The sequence below is a fragment of the Myripristis murdjan genome, chromosome 6 (assembly GCF_902150065.1).
Source record: "Myripristis murdjan chromosome 6, fMyrMur1.1, whole genome shotgun sequence".
NCBI classification, from domain to species: domain Eukaryota; kingdom Metazoa; phylum Chordata; class Actinopteri; order Holocentriformes; family Holocentridae; genus Myripristis; species Myripristis murdjan.
In genome coordinates this window covers 12,461,127-12,483,261 of record NC_043985.1, presented here as the reverse complement: position 1 = coordinate 12,483,261, position 22,135 = coordinate 12,461,127, and the positions used below count along the sequence as shown (strand labels likewise).

The following is a 22,135-nucleotide window of genomic DNA, read 5'->3' as shown; positions in this document are numbered from 1 at the left end:
ACACGCACAACCGCCGGCGCCCTCTGCACAACAACGAGTCAGCGCGCCAGATTAACTCTCAACTCTCGCTGTTGCCATGGAAACAGGGCTGCATAGTAACAGGCATCAAGGGGTTTTTGTTGTCGTGGGGATTAAGGGCGGAGAAAAAAAACTGTTACTTTTCTAGGGAAGCCAAAAGAGATGAACAAAGAGTTTTTTTTTTCCTTCTTCTTTTTTTTTGCCTCCCCAGTGTCCTCAGATAGGAAGAGGGAATTTGGATCCTCACACATCTGCTGCCAATGCACACAGATGCACACAAAAAGATGCACACATATGGCTTTTTTTTGGCAAGTACTCACACACATGTACTCATACACAGACACACACAAATACATGGAAGCAGGGCTGAACTGAACAGATGCAGGGGTGAGATTTTGAACTGATGCGGGCAACACTGCTGAGGGTTGAGATGGGCTCCAGTTATGATGAACGAGCAAATAAGAGCCAACAGAGAGAGGGAACAAGGGAAGAGAGGCAGAGAAACTGTCTATCTTTGCTTTCAGTGACTCCATCAATCTTTCTGCACAGTTCTTTGGCTCTGTTTAGATTCACAATTACTCAACCTTGACTGCATCTGGGATATAAGTTCATCACTTCCAACCGAGTAAAATGTATTTTCACACTTCTGATCACATATATATCCATTTTCAATTCTTTATAGCACAATAACATTTTAACATCACACTCTTTTCTGCAATATAGTGTGTGTGAGAACGTTCATGTCCTTGTATTGGTGGTTGTAAATGCTGCATCTCCTCATTACTCCATTTTAGCAACATTTATGAAAGACACGCACCCAAGATCACCACAAGAAAGCATGATTGCCTTTCCTCCTGATCTGTCTATGCTATTTTTCCTACTGTTGCCATACTAAGACACAGGACAAAATTAGGCATTTTCTTTACTTTGTCATGGAGGTAAAGCCAATATCATTATTGTGAATTGTAATATGCGGAAGTCACTCTCCAATCAAAGCATGACAGGCCTATTTTGTAAGCAAACCCTTACAAGCAGACATAGTAGCAAAGACTCAATGAAGAACACAGTCATCGTACAGGATAATATGTAATTCACAACAAGATAAACTCTATCGCTTTGCAAAATGAAAATCAAAGACAAACATTAGAAGTTGAGATGTTTTTATGGTTCTTTTAGCAAGATTGTGCCTCTTTAAAAAAAAAAAAAAAAAAAGAAATCTATCTTGCTAGCTCTCAAATCCACAACAACCCAAATGCTGTCATCTGTCCATCGCGAACATGGAAATATGATTTTAATGATTTGATGGATAAGACAATAGAGGGACATACATATGCTGTGCAATGACATATGCAACAGTTTAGGACTACGTGAAAGGTGCATTTATTTTGTTGCTTATTCACAATATTCAAAAAAAAAAAAAAAAAAAAAAACTCTTCTTTACTGACCAAAAACAAACAAAACAAACTTTTACCTTCAGCCAAAAGATAAAAAAGTTTGGGTTATATCCAGGCTTTTGTGAACTCAAAACAAATCTAGCCAGGATGTTCAATGACATTTCATATGTAAATTATGCCTTTCTTCTCAAAGCCTATCATATCTTACATTACTGTTCACTAGACAGGACGTGGATGGCTGCTGCTATCGGTTGTCTATCGTTAGCTAATGGTAGCTAATGGATTACCAAATTATTCTGTTTTGCCTTGAACTATATATGTTGACTATACTGATGGGGGAAATGCACAAGTCGTTGATTTTTCTTTCTTTTTTTTCACCCAATGGAATTCGGCTTTTTTTTTACAGCACTGTTCTGCTGTAAATTAAAATGGCATAAGAAGACAGACACAACTCTAAGTACTTGGAATCAATTAAAACAATGTTCAGTAGCAGTTGGGCATTTAGGCTTCCCACCCCAAGTGTGAGGCAGCACAGTATCTGAATATAAACATACATATGTATACAGTGGTCTCTTGTTAATCGCGGGAGCTACGTTCTAAAAATAACCCGCAATAGGCAAAATCCGCGAAGTAATCAGCTTTATTTTTTACAATTATTATAGATGTTTTAAGGCTGTAAAACCCCTCACTACACACTTTATACACTTTTCTCAGACAGGCATTAACATTTTCTCACTTTTCTCTCTTGTTTAAACACTCTCAAAGTTCAAACCTTCGTAGAAAAATAAGTCCAGTAAAAAAAAAAAAAAAAAAGCATGCAAATTGCACTAAAAAAAATCTGCGAAACTGTGAGGCCGCGAAAGGTGAACCGTGTTATAGAGAGGGACAACTGTATACACACACACATATATATATGTATATATATGTGTGTGTGTGTGCGCGTGTGTGTGTGTGTATGCGTACCTGGTTGAGGTAGTGGTACTCCTCAGGTTTGAGCAGGTGGAATGTCTTCCTCTCCTCTTCACTGGCTCCAGCCAACAGGTAATAGAATACATGGTAGTTCCTAAACACACACACACACACACACACACACACACACACACACACACACACACACACATAAACACACACAAATACGAGTTAGAGAGTATGTCAGAAAAAAGGACCCATTTTAATCATTGTAAATTCCCTCAGAGGACAAATGGGAACAGTAGCTTTCCAATCTGGTCGCTCTGCTGAAACAATGCCTAAGGAAGAAGCCGAGATTCCATTCAAGGTTTTGACACATGGTGAAAACCTTCTATCTGCAGCTTATTTCACAATTCAAACCTGCAATATGTAACAAATATGTCACACCTTCGACCCGGCAGGCTCGTGTTTCAAGTCAAACAAAGGAGCAGTGTGCTGTGTGGGCTGGAGGTAAGGAGTTGTGATTAGCCATGACAAAGGCTGGGGCTTCAGCCAACGTGCTGAGATGTAATTCTATTACAGCTGGAAACGACCTTGTTCTCCACACTGAGACGCTCAGCGCTCCACAGAGTGGATGCGGTGGAAAGCCCTGGGATATTAAAGTATCCAGATCTGTAATTGGTGTCAGAACCAAGGATGGATGTTATTGTTAAGTTTTTGGCTCGTGTTTGGAAACTTACTGCTTAAACAATTCAACAGTTGACATTTAAATCTGAAATGAGCAATTCAGCACAACAAATGTACAATGAATGATATGCCTACTACTGCTGCTGCTAAAAATAGAGCATAACAACCTAATGCAAAAATAATGAACCGTGGTTAGTGATTGTAGCTATGCAAAAAATATACTGCAATATTTTTCAAAGTATTGCATCATAGTCCCTCATATTGATATGTATTATCTCTGTACTTATTTTCATATGATGCTTGATATGATGACATCTTCATTTTAGTGTACGATGATAAGTGCATTGTGAAAAGTCTGATTTAATAAATTGCAATTTGAATTTTGAAACAAATTGTTTTGAGTCAGTTTGTCACATAAAATGTTGCATATTTCATTAGTCTAGTCAAGTGTTATCCAGTATGTTGTGTTTCCAGCTCTATACATTTTCAGTCAGTGTATGGCAGTGTATTGTGATACAGATTGCACTGTCATACAGTACATATTAAATGTGATATGTACTGTCTTATCATGAGGTCCTTATCAATATGCGTTAAGCTAATAATTAATCCACTATTTGTATTACTACTAATAATAATAATTACAGTGATGAATAATGGTAGATTATTTAAAAATGAACCATGATTGCTAATCTAAGTAGTACAGTCTCTGCAACTGCTTCTATTAACATGAGAATGAGCAGCGGCTGCTGATTAAGGCTCTGATTTAACAAAATGCCTGGAGCACGCAGGTCATTTTCTGACCCTCACTGCCCATCCAGACTGAGACATGTGGAGTGACAGAACACGACAACCTTGCTGGAAAGCTTAGCTTGCTCCTTCCTTGTCTTTTTTTTTTTTTTTTTTTTTTTTTTTAAATTCTACCCTGGGGGTCGTAGAGAGGTGGCCTGTCGTAGAACATGCCTTTAAGATTTAAGATAGTATGCAGTTTATCATCAGCCTGCCCACCACCCTCCCCATGAACTTTCTGGGAGGTCCGTCTTTAGTTTCCACCCTATCAATATGGCCGCCAAGGCCTGTCATCAGGATGAAATAGAAACCCTGGGCCAATCAGGGTTAGAGGGATTAGATGACCAGTAGAAGATTTTAGAGTTTTTTTTTTTCTCTCCTCACAAAGCTATTATACTGTTGGGACTGGCTGTTTGTTTGTTTGTTTGTTTGTTTTGTTGTTGTTTTTTATTGTTTTGTTTTTTAACTGTCACCTGGGATTAATGAGTGATATGGGGACAGGGATATAGGTGGAGATATGTGTATGTTTGTGTGTGTGTGTGTGTGTGTGTGTGTGTGTGTGTGTGTGTGTGTGTGTGTGTGTGTATTGCCTGGGAGATGAATGATTTGTGTGTGTGTGCTGTCTGAGGGTTGACTAATTTGGGGATGTGGGTGCAGGTGGAGCAGTATTGCAAATATGCAAATATATGTGTGTGTGTGTGTGTGTGTGTGTGTGTGTGTGTGTTGAAAGGGAGGGAACAAGAACTATTGGTTATAAACAATACAGTTATTATACTGCTGCCATAACCAAAGTTTTAAGTAAATTCAAGAAATGGTAGTCTGTATAGTTAGTCATTGTTGATTATACTCTGACCAAATCATTAACAGGCAAAACCTGACAGTTTGAGCTGTCAGCTGAGTGAGGAGCGGAAGCTGGCAAATGTGGCCTATTCCAGATGGACACCTGATACATCCTCAGTTTACAGAGGAAGTGAAGGCTATTTAGGTGTCACGTTCCACAGACAAAACACATATGAGTGCAGCGATATGGATTTGGGCATTTTAGCTCCTAGAAGAGTGGGAATATGGTTCTTGATGATTAACATTTTTGAGTTCAATGACTGATTCAAGGATGAACCACATAAACAGGTTTCCTGTGGATTAGGCCGCCAACCACGTGACTACAGCAGTAACAGTAGGGGTCCAGCAAAATCAAAAACACATTAAATTCGCCCTAATTTCCATAAAGTAAGTCCAATAAAACACTGTGACAATGACTGTTGTGATCTGTTGGTTTTGTTCTCTCCTCTATTGCCTCCAAACATACAGCAGAGACAGTTCTGTGGTTCAGCGGCCTATCTTTCAAGAAAAATATCCCGAGATACTAGGTCTAGTGGTTCATGGTCCAGTGTGGGTCTATTGGTGGATCTCTGACATGAAAAAAATTGAACACTTCTGAGCGATATGGCAGGGTGAAAATCACAGAAAACTGATCTTGTGAGGCTATTCACTTTCATTTAAGCCACCAATCAGCTTCCTTTGAGGAGCTGTGGGCATGGTTTTGGTGTTTGTAACAGTAAGAAGTGTACCAACAGTGAACCGATTTCGAAAACAAAGAACAGCGGCTGATGGAGTGCAACAAAGTGCCTTTTCAGTGTAGATTCTCCTTATAAAAACGGCAAGGACCATATACTGATATGCCAACAAGCTCAACATCATCCAAGTTTTGCTCTCAGGTATCAGCCAGTATTAGTCCATCACTGGTATCTGTGAATCCAATGTCCCAGTGTCCTGACTCACCTCTCATTGTGCTCCTGGTAGACAAGACGTGACTTCTCCAGGAGGTACTTCTCCACATAGGCTCTGAAAACACCACACACACACACACACACACACAGAAGTAGACAGACAGTTAAATGGGAAATGACTTATACAGCTCCTATCATTGGAAGAAACCAAGGTACTACTTCAACGGGGAAGAGGAAAAGATAAGCTGACAGAATTCTGCCTGCTGACGTGTCCCACAGAGTAAATAAATAAGTAAATAAATAAGTAAATAAATTGGAAACACTGCACTGTTATAATGGGGGCTCAGACAATGCCTATTGGTACATTTCAAATCATTGAATTACCCATTACAAATATTAAGTATTTGTAATGTTTAACCCGAATAATGACAAATTATTAATGAATGGTTATTTAAGGTAATCAAAGGTTTAATATTTAATTATATAAATTAAACCGTACTATAACATATAAATGATTAACTGTTTTAGATGTTGTTAATTAACAATCAAATAATATACACTATATAACTATGTACTATTGATTAGTAAACAACATATGATATTAATAATAAAACTTTATTTGTATAGCACCTTTCATACAAGAATTGCAGCTCAAAGTGCTTCACAATAAAAAGAAGAACATTTGAAAACACATTAAATAAAACATTAAAAAGAATATAACACAGCACAAGGTGGAATTAAAAAGGAAAAGGCTAAAAATGAGATCTTTGAAATAAAACAAAAGATGAAAATAAACAATAAAAGACAACACAGAGTGGAATAAAATAGGAGCTAGTTAAAGGCTAGAGTGAAAAGGTAGGTTTTTAGTCTTCTTTTAAAGATATCTAGTGAGTATGGTTTATTTTTACTCCACTATGACATGATAATTAGTGAATATGAAATAATTATGAATTCACCAACTGTAACTGGTGAGTATTATTAAGTGTCCCAGCCCACAGGAGGTGTTTGCAACTGTGAGAGTGAGTGAAATGTGTGCCTATATGGATGTCTGTATTTACTAATGTATGTGTGCATGTGCGTGCGTGTGTGTGTGTCTCACCCCCTGACGGTGCCACTCTCCTGGTAGTTGACCTGGATGAACTTTCCGAAGCGGCTTGAGTTGTTGTTGTGGGCTGTCTTGGCATTCCCAAAGGCCTGAGGAGGAAACAGAGAGTTTTAAGATTCACCGGCAGGTCAGCACATTAGTTCAGACAGGCTGTGATTGGCAGGTACAGCAGCCAGAGGTTAGATAACATTCAAGGCAGTACTAATGCATGAAAGGGAACATCCTTAATGGTTGCAGTGGCCCTTGTTCCCCTTCTCTTGCTCTCACAGTGTCTAGTAAAACAGAAGTGCCATAGAAACAATGAAATATATTTAAGCAAAAGCGAGCAAACACCACAATAAGCGTTTCAGACTTACATAACAATCACCAGGATTTTATAAACACACATGCAATGCATACACATCTGCACATGTAGCCAAAACATTATGATGGGAAGTGAACCCTTAACTGAACTAAGAAAAGTGTTGGATGCAGAGGGAATAGCTACCAATCAAAATCACTGTAACACAGGTCATGAGGCTTGGAAAGGGGCCACCAAGGGATGCACGTAAAGAACACACACATATGCACACACACACACACTTACACATGTCAACCAGGCACTAAACTGACACATTCTTGTGTGTGCAAACACGCTTGGGAACTGAAAACAGGCACAGACGCTAACTGTGGCAGTCTGTGTGCATCTCTGCCAACACACACACACACACACACACACACACACACACACACCTCGTCCCTCAGTGTTACATGTCTTTATTTTTGCATGGACAAATATGCTTTTGCAATGAAATCCCACACATACTGTAGATACCAATATGCCTGCATAAACACACACACATACACACATTTTTGTGAGTATAAATATGTTTGGGAAAAGGAAAATATGTGCAAACACACACACACACATACACATACACAGAGGCAGACACACAGGGGCCAATGGCCCGTCATTAGAGACCCCTGGAGGAACTATTAAGACTCTCATTAGGAGTCTGATGGGCCCCAGTGGAGCTGGTTTGCAGGCCCAGTGTGAGCCTCGTGGTGAAAGAACTGGAACTGCAGTGATGGGAGAGGAGAGGAGAATAAAGAGAAAAGGAGGGGATGAGAGAAAGAAGAACGTTAATGGAGGGAAAAAGGGAGGATAGAGAGAACAGCAAAGTTGTAGATAGAGGAGAGAAAACAGGAGGCGGATACAGAGGGAAAGGAAAGAAGAAAGACGAGAAGAGGTTATAAAAGATTGTGCCTCGTGACACATGAAAGAGAGGGGAAGCACAAACATTTTCATAATTCAGCATCACAGATGCAGGGATGAAATTTTGGGCTGATGCAATCAGTATTTTGGAGCCGTGAGATGTGCTGCAGTTATGATAAATGAGTAAATAAGAACCAGCAGGGAAGAGGGGAGGAGCAGGGTTAGGGGCAAGGAGCAGGAAGAGACAGAAAGGAATACACAGACACAGACACAGAAATGGAAAAAGAGTGGAGCAGGACTAAATTAACTTGACTGCTGGAAGAATGTAAAGCTCTGGATAATATAAAGGGCCATGACAATGTTTTTGCATGCTTTAGCACAGTGAATTAATGTATATTTTACTTTATTACTTTGTCAAACATTGGAATGTGTTTTTCTGACCTTCCAGTTGGCCATTCCTGTCCATTCATTTCAGTACAGACTGAAAATCACTGTGCAGGGACTAGAAGCTTGCTTGAACCCATCACACAACATTATGTTGTGTCAATATTACTTTATTGTTACATAATAATTTGCTTAGTGCCTGCACTGATTTAAAAAGTCAACATCTTCTGCTGTGTCCAGGTACATTCATGTTAATGTGATGTGATGTGAAGCTTCAATATCTAGCACTTAAAAGTTGGTAAGCATACATGGACATTGTGAAAAAGATTATGTAGATTTGATTTCTTCATGTTAAGAAGAGTTATTATAGTTAGTCTTACTAACTACCAAGTAGGAAATTCACATTTCAGATTATCTGATAGCACATGAAAGCCCTGTTGCTCTGTTGAACCTGGAAATGTTTTCCATACAGGGAAACACACAACAGACTGTAGAAAAACACTGTTTTATGAACTAAATTCAAGTGACTTTTTTTTTTTCTTTACCATTTCTGGTTTATTTGACCGTGACTATACAGAGAAACAGGAAAGGCAGAGGAGAGAGAGCAGATGACACGTAGCAAAGGGCCCAGGCCAGATTTGAACTCGGCTACTACAGTAAGGACTCCTTGACCACATGAACATTTATATACATAAATAATAACCATTGAAAAGAGAAAAGAAATCAAGTAAATATCAAATAAAACAACAAAAGTACAGCATGTTTTGGCTAATGGTTTGTAGTAATGTTAAGTATGTGTGCAGTGTAGTAAATTGGCTAAAATATGAAAAAAACACTAGTAGGATCCTTTAATTAGAACTAAAATCCACCCCTGAGTTAGGCTTTGATCACTCAGATGACTCCCATTCATAAACCCACCCACGCACTCCCAACATGACATACATTTTCTAGCCAAAACAGAAAAACGCTCAAAATAAAGGGAAAGTCTAATCTCCACATTAACATTGATCCCTCTCCCCGTGTTTCAATTTTTCTCTCTCTGTCTGCTGCCTATTTTAGTTATTTTTCTCTTCCCCCAATTATTTGTTTCTCTTCACTTCTTTCTCATTTCCCCCAGTGCATCCCTTCATCCCCTTACTGTCCTCTTGCTATCCATGCATCACTCCTTTCTCTGAACCAGATCTGTATTTGGTCTTTTTGAAATGTAGGATAACTCCTGCAGGGGCTGAGCCGCATTGCCACAGGGGGAGAGAGAGAGAGAGAGAGAGAGAGAGAGAGAGAGAGAGAGAGAGAGAGAGAGAGAGAGAGAGAGAGAGAGAGAGAGAGAGAGAGAGAGAGAGAGAGAGAGAGAGAGAGAGAGAGAGAGAGAGAGAGAGAGAGAGAGAGAGAGAGAGAGAGAGAGAGATGTATTGCTATAGAAACCAGGATTGGCAGCAGGTCACTTTCAATTGACTCAATCCAAAATGTAAATCGAAACTGCAATTCACATGATAATGACAGAGCTTTCATTCTCAATACTTTCTGGATATAAGAGCCCTTCTGTGGCAAAATATTTCCAGTTTTGAGCTGTGGAGGAAAATCCACTTCCTGAATTGATTGAATTGAAAGTGAAATGGGCCCGGCTCTGGTGGAAACTGTCAACGACAATCTCACTGACACTTGCAGAAAACAGGCCGAAGGAGTGAGAGACAGACAGCCAAGAAACAGAACGTTTGTATATAAAAAAAATATCTAAATGTGTGTGGAGAGGTGTGGAGTGTGAATACTTCCCCTTATGCATGGGTTCAAGTTTGTATCTGCATGCCTGTGGTTGTGTGTGTGTGTGTGTGTGTGTGTGTGTGTGTGTGTGTGTGTGTGTGTGTGTGTGTGTGTGTGTGTGTGTGTGTGTGTGTAAGAGGACGCGTGTACTGGCATTTTTTATGTTGGAGTTCACTATAAGTGCAGCGCTGTTTGCATGATGCATGTGTGTCATGTGTGGATGCATGGCATGCCATGCATCTATGTGTGTGTGTGTGTGTGAGATTAATGAGCAGGGCAGTGGTGCCTGGGTGATTTAGTGGTGAACTCTGTTTCATGGTCAACACCCCCCAACTGGGAGCTGAGACCGCAGCACAGGAAAACACACACTCTCTGTGCCTCTGTGTGTCTTCACACTAGTTATGTGTGTATGTGTATGCTTTTGTAGTTGTGAAGTGTATTTCTGACTGACTTGGCCTAGTGCAGCTGAATGAATACAGAAATACACAAACATTAGTTATCATCTAACATTTATATAGCATATTTCTCTAAGAGACATATTGCAGGCTTTTCAAATGTAGTCATCTTTCTACCTATGTGTGTCTTTCTCCCCATTCACATTTTTTCTATTTCTATAACCGTTCAAGCTTTTCTGATTGTTAAGGGCAAGCTAAAAATCAACTGCTATAGTGGGACCCTGACACCTCTCTCTTGTAGCAGCAGACTTTCTGATTATCTTTAAGTGTTTATGTATCTGTATATACTTGACAACAAGAAACAGAGTTATATAAGCCACACTGAGTCACTCGGAACTGAATTAACCTCACTGTATACCCTATAGTGCCATATGGAGTCCAGAAACAGCCAACTTCAGTGTGATGAAACACATCAGAGCGGCCCTGTGCATGAATCAAAGATGCAGCGCTTAGCCTGCCATATGTTCGGGTTTATGCTGAAGCAAATGTATTGACCCTAAGGCCTAATCCTGCTGTGAGTCAGAGAGAGAGAGAAAAGAGAGAGTGTGCATATGAGTCCAAATGGCAACATTGGCTTCATATTAGCAGTATGCTAATGTCTCCTTGGGCGTCCTGTTAGCCCCTGTGGGCTCTTCCACGCTGTCACATTTTGTTAGCCAGTTATGTCCTGCGCTGCGGCAGAAAAGCCTGATCCTTCAGCCTCAGAGGCAGCAAGCAGCGGTACTGCTATTTAAAAAAGGGGATTTAGGGAGTTAAGTGTTGAAGAGAGGAGAGCAAGCCGGGAACTAGCCTGTTAATTAGCATGTCAAGACCTTCCCCAACACAGGGACTAAAACGAGCACATATATTACCATTAACAACCCGGTGCTCTCTATCTTTCGCTGCCTTTTTTTCTTCGATTACAGCTGTAGTGTTCTGCCCACTCTTTCACCAAAGCCGACAGGTGACCTAGATTCTGAAAAATAACTGGAAACGTGCCAAAACCGCTGCCAGGCTTAGCCTCCTTCAGCCAGCCTGCTGTGTTTCATGGAGGACTCAGTGGCTTAAAGTACTGACGCTGGCTGCAGCCTCCTGATGTCCAGACAAGGCCTGCTGCTGTTGCTGCTGCTGCTGCTGCTGCTGCTGCTGGCGTCAGCATGATCAGCTTTTTTGCGTGTGTGGATATCCATATCAGGGGCTGACCTTATGTTAGGGGACTGCGTCTGATTTATGGCTCAGAAACTGAGAAGTGAGAACTACAGAAAACATTTTTGGGAGCTTGGCCCATTGTCACCTGTTAGTGATGAGAGCATATGGCAAAATTATTCTTGTGCCTGGTAGGTCATCCACTCAGGAGCTCAATGCCAACTCAGCATACACTATATTGAGTGATAGTAGGTACCAGCATTATTAAAAGTCAGACTAACATGTAATTTTTTATTAGGGCCTGTAGGTACATTTTACAATTTAGTCTATGTACCTGATGCAACCGGATTAAATATAAGATGGCATAACCTTGTATAACTATATTGTTGGCACTTAGTAGCTGCATTTCCATCAACCCTTGTTATGTGCATTTTGACACACCAAATAAAAAATGTTTACCCGATGGCAAATGTTGAACAAAATCCTCAAATTGCAAGTAAAAAGTATATATGCTAGCTTGAGGTGGCAAAACTTACTTGATAAAAAGAAATATCATCATTTGGGATAGAAACACATTTGCCAAAATTCAAACAGGATGTATACATAGGATTTAACCCCATGACCCCACTGCTGTTTGACCTCTGACCTCTGACAGACTGACAGAGCTGGCTGCAATGGTTGGTGGCTGTAAAGTCAACAGGTTCAGGTGCACAGAGGAATAAAGCAAAACATTCCTTTGTCTCATATATGCAAATAACATAACAGTGATATTAGAAGGGTAACAGCAGTCTTTTCAGGGTGACTTTATGACCAGCTGGTAGGCAGAGACGCTGAACCCCCTGCTGACAGTTCACCCTAAAATAATCCAACCAGCAGCGCCTGCTCAAGATTCAGCTCAGGGTGTCAGAGCTCTTGGAAGAAAATGAAAAAATAGAGCATGTCACTCTCTGTGGTATGTATCACCTTGGGGCTCCCCAAAAGCAACAATAAAACTACACAGTGTGCAGTATGTCAGTCAACCTTACACACATACACAAACAGACAAACACACACTTGCCATAAAAAGACCGCATGAGGGAAGACCTTGGTGGCAGACACAGCACATGCCATCACTTTGTATGCACACACACAAAAATGTATACATATGCACACTTACGCACACACAAAAACACAAACCTCAGGTCACAGGCGTGGTGGGAGACACTAACCACATTTGCTGCTTCATTAAACAACTATAACATGTCAGGAGAAGACTGCCAAGATATACTGCTGATGGCTACATGTGAACACACACACACACACACACACACACACACACACACACACACACACACACACACACACACACAGAACTGCGCTTTTGACATTTTCAATATGCATAAAATAGTGGGATGGGAACTACTTTGAGAATCTCCGACTGTGGTCCTCCACTAACACACACACACACACACACACACACACATTTCTAGTGTTGACAACTAATTAGGAATTAATACAAAAGCTGTGAAAGCTATTTCATTACAACAAATGAGAACAAGAGAGCAAGAGAATACAACACATTTCTCCTTGCACAAATCACATTAAATCACATTTTAACAATTGTATTCCACAGATTGAAGCTTGCAGCACTGAACACTTCTGATTGGTCGAGCACTTCTAGCATTTCAATTGCCATTTTTCTGCAACTGCAAACTAATTTGTTCATTGTTAACTGATGTCATACAATTGTTACCCTAGCCAAAGCTGTAAGCTACATGCTAACACCAATCACTAATGCCAGCTGCTAATGGTGTAGAATCATGGCGCTAAATCAGTCCTACAAAATGATATCGTTTTAATGTTGTCGCAGTGAGACAAAAATAAACATGTTTGTCAGAGGAAAAGGGTGAGCATACCAAACTACAGGCTGCAGAGACGAGTGTGTTTACCCTTGTTTACCCTCATACTTCAGCGGACTAATCTGCCTAATCTTCACAGGTCTTTAGACCGCATTGGAAACACAGAAACAAAACAAACAAAGAAACACAACAATGGGCTGGTGGAACCTTTAGTTCCTTGAGAAGTAGTCCCTGGGATTAAGAGTTTCAGCTACTTTGGGTGAAAATGCGGCTTAAGTGTGTTGGTCTGAGTCCTGTCCTCTAATCAAAGGGATCTTCTTTCAAAGAGCAGTTCAGTCGCTGGACTACGTAGTTGTAGTTTACTCCAGAGTGGCTAATTTCAGCCCAGTGGGCCATCATTAAAGCAGACGTCTGGTCTTTAGTCTTCCTCTGCCCTCAGAGCATATCCCTGTTTTGAAAAATGATGGAGACAGAGAGAAACTTCCACAGAGGGAAGTGAAGGGTAATACACCTCAACTCTAAAAAGTTTAGCTTACCAAAACTTTTATTTAATATTACACCAGTTATTAAAAGTAAAACTACTGGTAAATACAAAATGGAATTACACAATCATTATGTATACATAATGTACAATACATAACTACTGGTAAATACAAAATGGAATTACACAATCATTATGTATACATAATGTATTCAACATTGATATTAACTTATTTTTTTTACTGTTGGTGTCTCTGAAAAAACAATTTTAAAACTTTGTCAAATGTTTATCTTACTTCCTTGATTTCATGTATTTCCTGTTCTACCAGCATGTTGTGGGATGGATCGTTTAAAAGCATAACCCAATATGATACCCCTCAGTTAAGGGAAAAAAAAAAACAACAATACTGTTTTATTTGACTGGGTAGAGGGGGGAGGTTGTGAAGGTTTTATTCGTTGACATTTTCGCCTGCTGCTGCAGCATGAGGTCATACATTGTTTTCCAAGAAGCAAGGGTAAAGGGAGTTCACTACATTGGGACTTTAAGTAAACTGTGTTTAAAGACTGGGAAAGAGAGAAAGAGATGGGGGTGGAGAAATGATACTTTCATTCATGCTGTGTGACCACATCGTCCTAAGTTTGGGCCCATGTCATGACTCTTGTCCCTTCTGCCTCCCGCACATCTTGCCTTTGTCTTTGTTGTTAAGTATATGGTGCAGCAGCAATGCCTTAAAAATAATCTTTCAAAATGATTTCATGCTGTATGAATTCCCCCAGCGGCCTGGCTATGCTCTGCCTCAGTCTGTTTTTAAAGCTAGAGGAGTTTTTTTTAGGCTTTACTACTTCCACATTGACTAAGGCACTTGGAGCTTTTAGGAAGATGACATCACATCGCATTCCTCCGCTAGCAGGTGCAGCCGCACTCCACACAGCAGGCTGGGAAGGCTGTGTGTGTGTGTGTGTGAGAGAGAGCTCTTCCTGTTGGTGTGCAGTAAAGCTTTAACACACAAGCATGTACACACACACACACACACACACACACACACACACACATCAGACAAGCCAGACAAGAGCAGGTGCTTCTGAAGAGCTCTGCCCTTAGCGGCAAGCTGTAACATTCATAAGAAGTGATGAATGACAGTGTGTGCATGCATGCATGTGTGTTTAACTCAGGTGTACAAGCTCTATTATTTGTTCAGGATCAGAGGCCTGTTCAACACCAACTTTGTAAACTACTATCATGTTTGTCTGGCTGTTCACAAGCCCTCATTAACTTGATTGAACAGCGTTTGTCATGACGTGGGAGGCTGATGTAGACAGATGGAGTAGAAGGGCAAGTTTTATTATCCCTTCATCACTGTCAAACTGCCCGTACTTGCCAACCTTCACGATTTTCTCGTTGATTCTTTTCTCCCGATTTTCTCCCATACTTTAATCAAATTTCACAATCAGTCAACTTACCATATTTGTTACTTAAAGTAACACCAAATGCATTCACATCACAGCAGCCCGGGCCACTCTGATGAAATGCGGCACTATGAAGAACTGTATCTAATTGAATACACTAATGATTAGAGCATGAATAGAACACTCAAGCTTTGTATATGAACAAAGCTAACACATCAGATCAATCAGATCTTCCTCTCTCCATCTCTTCTTTCCCACTCTTCTTCAACCTTTCATCTTCATCCCTCTATCTCCCATTCCCTCTTCTCTGTTCTCCCTCTCATCCCTCTCTAAGCCCTGTTCTTTCTGCCTTCATCTCTTTCTCTTCTCCCTCAGTCTTTGTCTCCATTTGACAACAGTGCTGGTATTTCTTTACTGAGGAAGCCTCTTCAAAGGCCTGGGATGAACCAGTACCCCCATTTCTTGGAAAAGGAGGGACAGGAGGAGAGGATGCAGGAGGAGTACAGTTACATAATCATGGTAGGTCACACTGAAGGGCCTTTGCATGAAAGCCGTCCTATTTAGAGTAGAGGCGAGTTATCTTGAGCAGGGAACATGTTAACCTGTTCAATACGGCATTTGGATATGACCAGAGAATATGCACATATACCGGCAAGCATTCACTGATACTGCGACTGCATGACACAACAGCGTCACTTACACACACACACACAAGCACATACACACATGAGTCATCAACCCAACCTGAAGACCAAGGACAACCCTTTTCTTGTAAGGAAACCACACTGTTATCAACCCATCTAACGCTCTATGAGTCTCACAAACACACACATGGCCATCAAGTACTTGCCTACTGCTTCAAGGCTTTTAAAAAGACCATGACCTTATTTCCTGTTTAAATGTAAATGTTAACGAACTGTCTGCCTCATTCACTGGCTGAACATTCAGTCCCATCGTTACATAACTGCAAGACATTTTAATTGATTCCCTGCTTGTTTACTACCTGTTGACCAGGGTGGCTTAACTTTCTTTTTGAAATAAAAAATCTAAAATAGGCAAATACTTTTTGCAAACCAAATTTCGTTTAGGGACATAATAAATTTAAAATGAACTGAGATGTTAACACAGGATGCATCGTATAGTAAACACATTATATCACTGGATTTATCAGCCTCATAGCCAACTGGCTCTGGTTTGAGCTTCCTCATCATGTCTCTTCCATGTGGGTGCAGTTACTGGTAATGGTGCTCTGCTATTAGGTCACACGCTGCAATGGAGGCTCTTTTCATGTGGTGAGCACCAGTGGTTAGCATCACAGCCTAACGACTGGGGTTTGATGTGAAAAAAAGGAGGCAATAAAGTTAAACCTTGCTCAGTGACTATCTTCCAGTTGAATAAATGCCCGGTATTTATTGCCGAATTTGACCGCAAAAAGGTTTAAGACTGGGCAAGGGGTTGATATTGGCCTGTGGATTCACAAAAGGGTATACCAGACACAGCTGTAAAAAATAAAAGGCTTATTCCACATATAAGCGGTTGCATTTGAGCAGGCGCCAACACAATGCAGTCTGTAATATTCTGATATACTCACTCTAAGGCAGATAGTTACAGCGCTGAAGGAAGATAGCAAGAGTGGAGCTTCAGTGTGTAAAAAAAAAGAAGAAATTCACTGAAAAACAAATGTGACAAAAGACTCATTGACATATGTCACAGAGAGAGAAACATACCAGAAAATAAGAGACTTCGCCAACAGAGTGCAAGCTAGGAGCAGGTTAGCCTAGCTCACACTGCTAAGAACTATATATAATCCTTATACTATACCACAGTTACATTTGTCACATTTTTGTCACATTTTTACCTTATTTACCGCAGAAGCACAGGTTTAGATGACGACACTAGATGCTAGTCTCTTGCAAGCTGCTATTTTTCAAGCATTTTCAATTTGAAATCAGCTTATTTTGAAGCACTTTTCATGATAACTTTAAAAATCTTACAGTTATTTATATTTTGTAAATTTTACTTATACATTTTAATGACAGTGACTTAAATCACAGTAAATAGCAGATAAATAAGTAGTCATTTAGCTGAGTTACACTGAGAAATATTGACAACTTAAAGATTCACAGTAACAAACTCACTTGCAGGGAAAGACATACTGTGGACAGGAGACATTCAGACATTCAGTATTGGATAAAGGTCAATGTGCGTTCAAGCAGCAGGACATACACATCGTGTCCAGTGAGCAGATCCAGGAAGGCTGAAAGAGGGCCCTCTTTGTGTCTGAAGCTGAGGAGCAGTATTACCTATCCAGATGTGCCAGGTAAGCAGATGAATGGGGGAAAGAAGTGTGTATTATTCATCAACAGTGCTCCACTCGCCTCTTATGTGGCTGCATCAGAAATGAAATCCATTCACACACATGGGCACACATACTGTACAAGCACACACTCATTTGTGGTGTACTTTTGCTACAATATGTGTACAATGTGACTATGCAAAGAGAGAAAGTCACGCGAGTTCTTTTATGATCTAGCGAGGCAGGGACACTGGAATAATACATGAAAGCCACAAACACACACACACACACACACACACACACACATTGTAATACTTTATTTGCATCCACTGACAGCTCAATGTGGTTTAAGGGTACAAAAAGACACCAGCTGTGTGAATCAACACACGCACAGAACAGGACAGGACACACAACACACTGGCCACTACATGGGTGTGTGTGTTCATATGTCAGAACATGTGTCTGAATGTGCTCATGCAATTGTCTGTCAATTCAGCCTTCTATGTAAGCATATATACTAAGGCTGTGTGATAAATCGCTATTGTATCAATATCACGAAATAAGACTAGATATCGTCCAGATCTTAGGATATCATGATGTTAAGATAGTGTAAGTCTTGTCTTTTCCTGGTTTTAAAGGCTTCATTACAATAAAGGGATGTAATTTTGTCATTATTAGACTGTTTTTGCTTTTCTGTTGTTTCCTTCTACCCACCTGATAATTAAATCCACATTGCTGATGACATCTCCTTTGTGTAAATACCTTATGAAAGCACAAATAGTTATCCAAACAATACTGTCACAATATCGGGGTGCTCAGAAAAAGATACGGTGATATTTGATTTTGCCAAGTTCGCACACCCCTAACCAAATTTACAGTTTGTGTACATGTATAGAGAAGAGGCGAAGAGAGTGGAGCAAAGCAGAGAACTCGCATCTCTTGTCGTCTTTTTCTCTCACACACTCTGTCACTCTCTCTCTCTCTCTTGTTCACGAATATGCCCCCTCTCTCCATAAATGGCTGCTGTCACCAGAGCGCAGGGCCACATCTGGATCCCATTGACCTCAGGAAGTGCTGCACACACTGCCCCAATAAAAGCCTCCTCCCACTGCAAAGGACTGTCAACAGGCCGTCTAACGCTGTCAGTGGGGGGTGGGAGAGAGGAGGTGGAGGGACAGAGAGACGGAGAGAGGAAGAGGTACAAGTCTGTATTTTACTCCACCTGATGAAAACTTTATCACCTGACCAGCTATGACACACTGTCTGACATTGGCCTGGCTCCTGAGCATAGTGTGTGTGTGTGTGTGTGTGTGTGTGTGTGTGTGTGTGTGTGTGTGTGTGTGTGTATGTTAAGTGAGCACAACCATTGTCTATGTGTCCCTTCAACCTTTATATCCAGTCATATCACACCTAAGTTTATGTCATCCACCTCCACGTTCCCTCTGCCAGGAGTGTGTGAGTGTGTGTGCATCTCAACCTCTACAACAGCTTCTGCGTAGAAAAACACACACCTTTCAGCCGACATTTGACATCTAATCAACTCCAAACTGCCTTCGCTTGGATCCAGCAGGCTAGCATGCCTCAGCTATGTTGCATTCGGCAAATCCCATTGGTGGGATTTGGCTATATGCTGGCGGTGAGCCTGTGATGCCGGACTGTGACTGACAGACAGCGTAACTCAGAGCGCATGCTGGTGTGGGAAAATCCCACGACTCACTGTGCTGAAGTGTTAATCCCCAGAGAGCTGGACTGGGGAAACTGGGTCCTGCATGCTGCTAATGTGTGTGTGTGTGTGTGTATGGCTATATGTTTGTATATATGTGAAGTGTATGTTTCAGTCCAGGAGACCAATGTTTGTGTGGTGGTTTCACATGCCTGCCCAGATTTGCTGATGTATATGTCATCATGGCGGTGTGTGTGTTTATGTGTTTGTTTACAAGTGCGTGTGTGTGTACATGCATGTCTTTGTCACCATCAGCTGAAAACCACGTATACCTAAATGGTGATTTTCAAGTTTTTATTTCAATTTGAAAATTACACATTTGTGAAACCTTTCAAACCCCATTATATGTATATATTCAAAAATGGATTGACATCAAGCTTAAAGCAGGCTTTTTTTTCTTAATTCTTGATAAGCTAATGTGGAGATATAGGGCCCTATCTTGTGCCACCCGCTATCCGCTACCACTACCCGCTACCCGCAAATTGCGGATTTAGGAGCTTCCGCTATCCCTAAACGGTATCTTGCGCCACCCGCTACCCGCTATCCTTATGCCGACTCCGTCATTTGCGCCTGGAGGTGTGTCCGTGGGCGTGTTTCATGCGCTTTCCCTAAAGTTGCTATCTTGTGCACACACTTTAGGGATAGCGGATAGCGGGTGGTCCTGACCACCCGCTATCCGCTATCCCTAAAGTTTGGGCTGTTACGAGAGCGCGCCCAGGCGGCTTCAATGCGCGCCCCGACGGAGCCTCGCCACGCACACGGTCGGACTGATACCGGGACGCCGCCGGAATGGACTGAGTATATTACTCATATAGAGTGTTTAGAGGAAAGACTGTTTTAATTGAACACTTACGCCAGCACGTTTTATTGTTTTATCATAAGCCAGCAGCTGTGCTATATTTTTATTTTTAATATTTTATTTGCCCAATCTACCTTGTCAATAAATTAGTTTACACATAGTTCCACCTCTGTCTCTTGTGTGTGTGTGGTGTGGCCCGGGGATTTTACTCAATCAGTACAACCTTGTGACACGTCCACTTGGACACATGTGGCCCCACCTCCCGAATTAACTCGCCTATAATATAATATATCATATGTATATATATATATATATATATAAAGCCAACTTGCTTTAGCCTCAGTAGAAGCCCTGAGAAAATCTACCTCCCTCTCTCCATCGCGGGTTTAGGATTTAGGATTTAGGATAGCGCAGCCTGCCCTTAAAGGCAATGGCACCTGGCACACTGATTGGTTTAACTGGCGTAATGCCCAAAACACGCCTATTCATAATATAGCGGGTAGCGGAGGTGTTTTGCGGATAGCGGGAGGTGCACAAGATAGCAACTTTTACGGGGGAACGCCTCTTCCTAAATCCTAAATCCGCAAATAGCGGGTTTAGGGAGTCTGGCGCAAGATAGGGCCCCTAAGGTTTTCACCTGACAATGGCACTATGCACACATATGATTTTGCACTCAGTGAGAGGAAATTATCTAACATGTGCAAATTTTTGATACTTGTGTATGTGCATGTATGCTTGTGCATTGATTGGGAAGAACGTTGAAGCAGTTGCTTACTTCCTGCAACCTCAAGCGTTCGCTCTCTTTCATCTTCTTTTCTTCTCCCATTATGCTCCAAAATTCTCTTCATCAGTCCCATTCATCATTCAACACGGCTTAGCCAGCACATTTTTGCTTTTTGGTTGTCATTTCAATGGAGTCATTAAAAGTCAGTGTCAGCAGCACAGAACAATGACTCCCCAGCTCCTATAGTTACAATGAAGTGGATTTGGGGTCTCACGCAGCACGAGACAGGCAGTCAGTCACATACTGTACAAACATTCAATTACTGGGCAATTATTCAAACATGCAATGCACATACACACAGACACATAAACACTTGAAATGCAGTTAAACACACAAAAGTCTGAATGTGCCATTGCCCTCTCTTCTTTTTACCTCTATTTATGTCTCCAAAAACACTTTTTGCAAACACCCTGTTCTGTCAAGAGTGCTGCCTAAATAAATTTACCTCAACTGCTCCCCGGCCTGCATTTAAAATTAAAAGTTCTCTCACCATCACCACCATTATTTATCGTGACCTGATAAGTATTACATTTGGCCGAGGGTGTTGGTTAAATCACTCTCCAAGCCTCTAAGAGCTCTGGTGCTCAACAGAAGAGTAACCAGTAAGGTTACCTTGGCAAGGAAACAGATGTAATAAGGTGTCTTAATTACTTTGGCACATATGGAGAGAAGTGATAGGGGATATCGTCAGGGTAATTGAGGAAAAAATGCTGAGGAATCACGCAGAGGATGATGAGGTGGTTTTTGCAAAGACAGGATATTGTAATGGTGAGCCATAGGATTTAAATAATACACGGAGATGGAGACTGAGAGGTTACAAGGCACCTACTCAGTCACGTCACAACTGTGTGTCTGAAAGGTCGAGAGAGATCAGAGAGGAAGATTGCCACTCCAGTCAGTGCCTACCTTCTGTCGTGGGCTGAAAAACTCATCTGCTTACACCACCCTCTGCCCACTAAATCATATCCCTCTTCAATATCTTGCCCCTATAATATACTGCTGTCTTGAAGCAAAAAAAAAAAAAAAAAATCCCCTTTCAACAGTACTGAGGCCATCTACATCTTCTTCTAACCCACATGACCAGAAACAATGTTCTTCTGCTTAGGAATTTCACACATAGGCAGTGAGACAGATGCACACTTCCCATGCTCGTGGGGTTCAGCTGACTGGCTAGCAGGGCCTCCAGTTATTTTTAATAACTGTTAGCATTCCAAAGTTATCATTTCTCACCATTTTACAGTCTGCTGACAGCGACAACGGCCAAG

At 41.1% G+C, this 22,135-nt stretch overlaps 1 protein-coding gene across 10 annotated transcripts in view; it reads right to left on the bottom strand.

Annotated features, from left to right (window-relative positions):
* LOC115360624 (unconventional myosin-IXAb-like) overlaps positions 1-22,135 on the bottom strand; it is a 144,558-nt gene that overhangs the window by 65,681 nt on the left and 56,742 nt on the right. For all 10 annotated transcript variants that reach the window (XM_030053631.1, XM_030053632.1, XM_030053634.1 and 7 more), the window contains exons 3-5: positions 6,621-6,715; positions 5,574-5,636; positions 2,376-2,475 (exon numbers count right to left, since the gene is read on the bottom strand). In XM_030053631.1, coding sequence (XP_029909491.1) covers positions 2,376-2,475; positions 5,574-5,636; positions 6,621-6,715 — 258 coding nt within the window. The remainder of the gene's footprint in view (positions 1-2,375; positions 2,476-5,573; positions 5,637-6,620; positions 6,716-22,135) is intronic.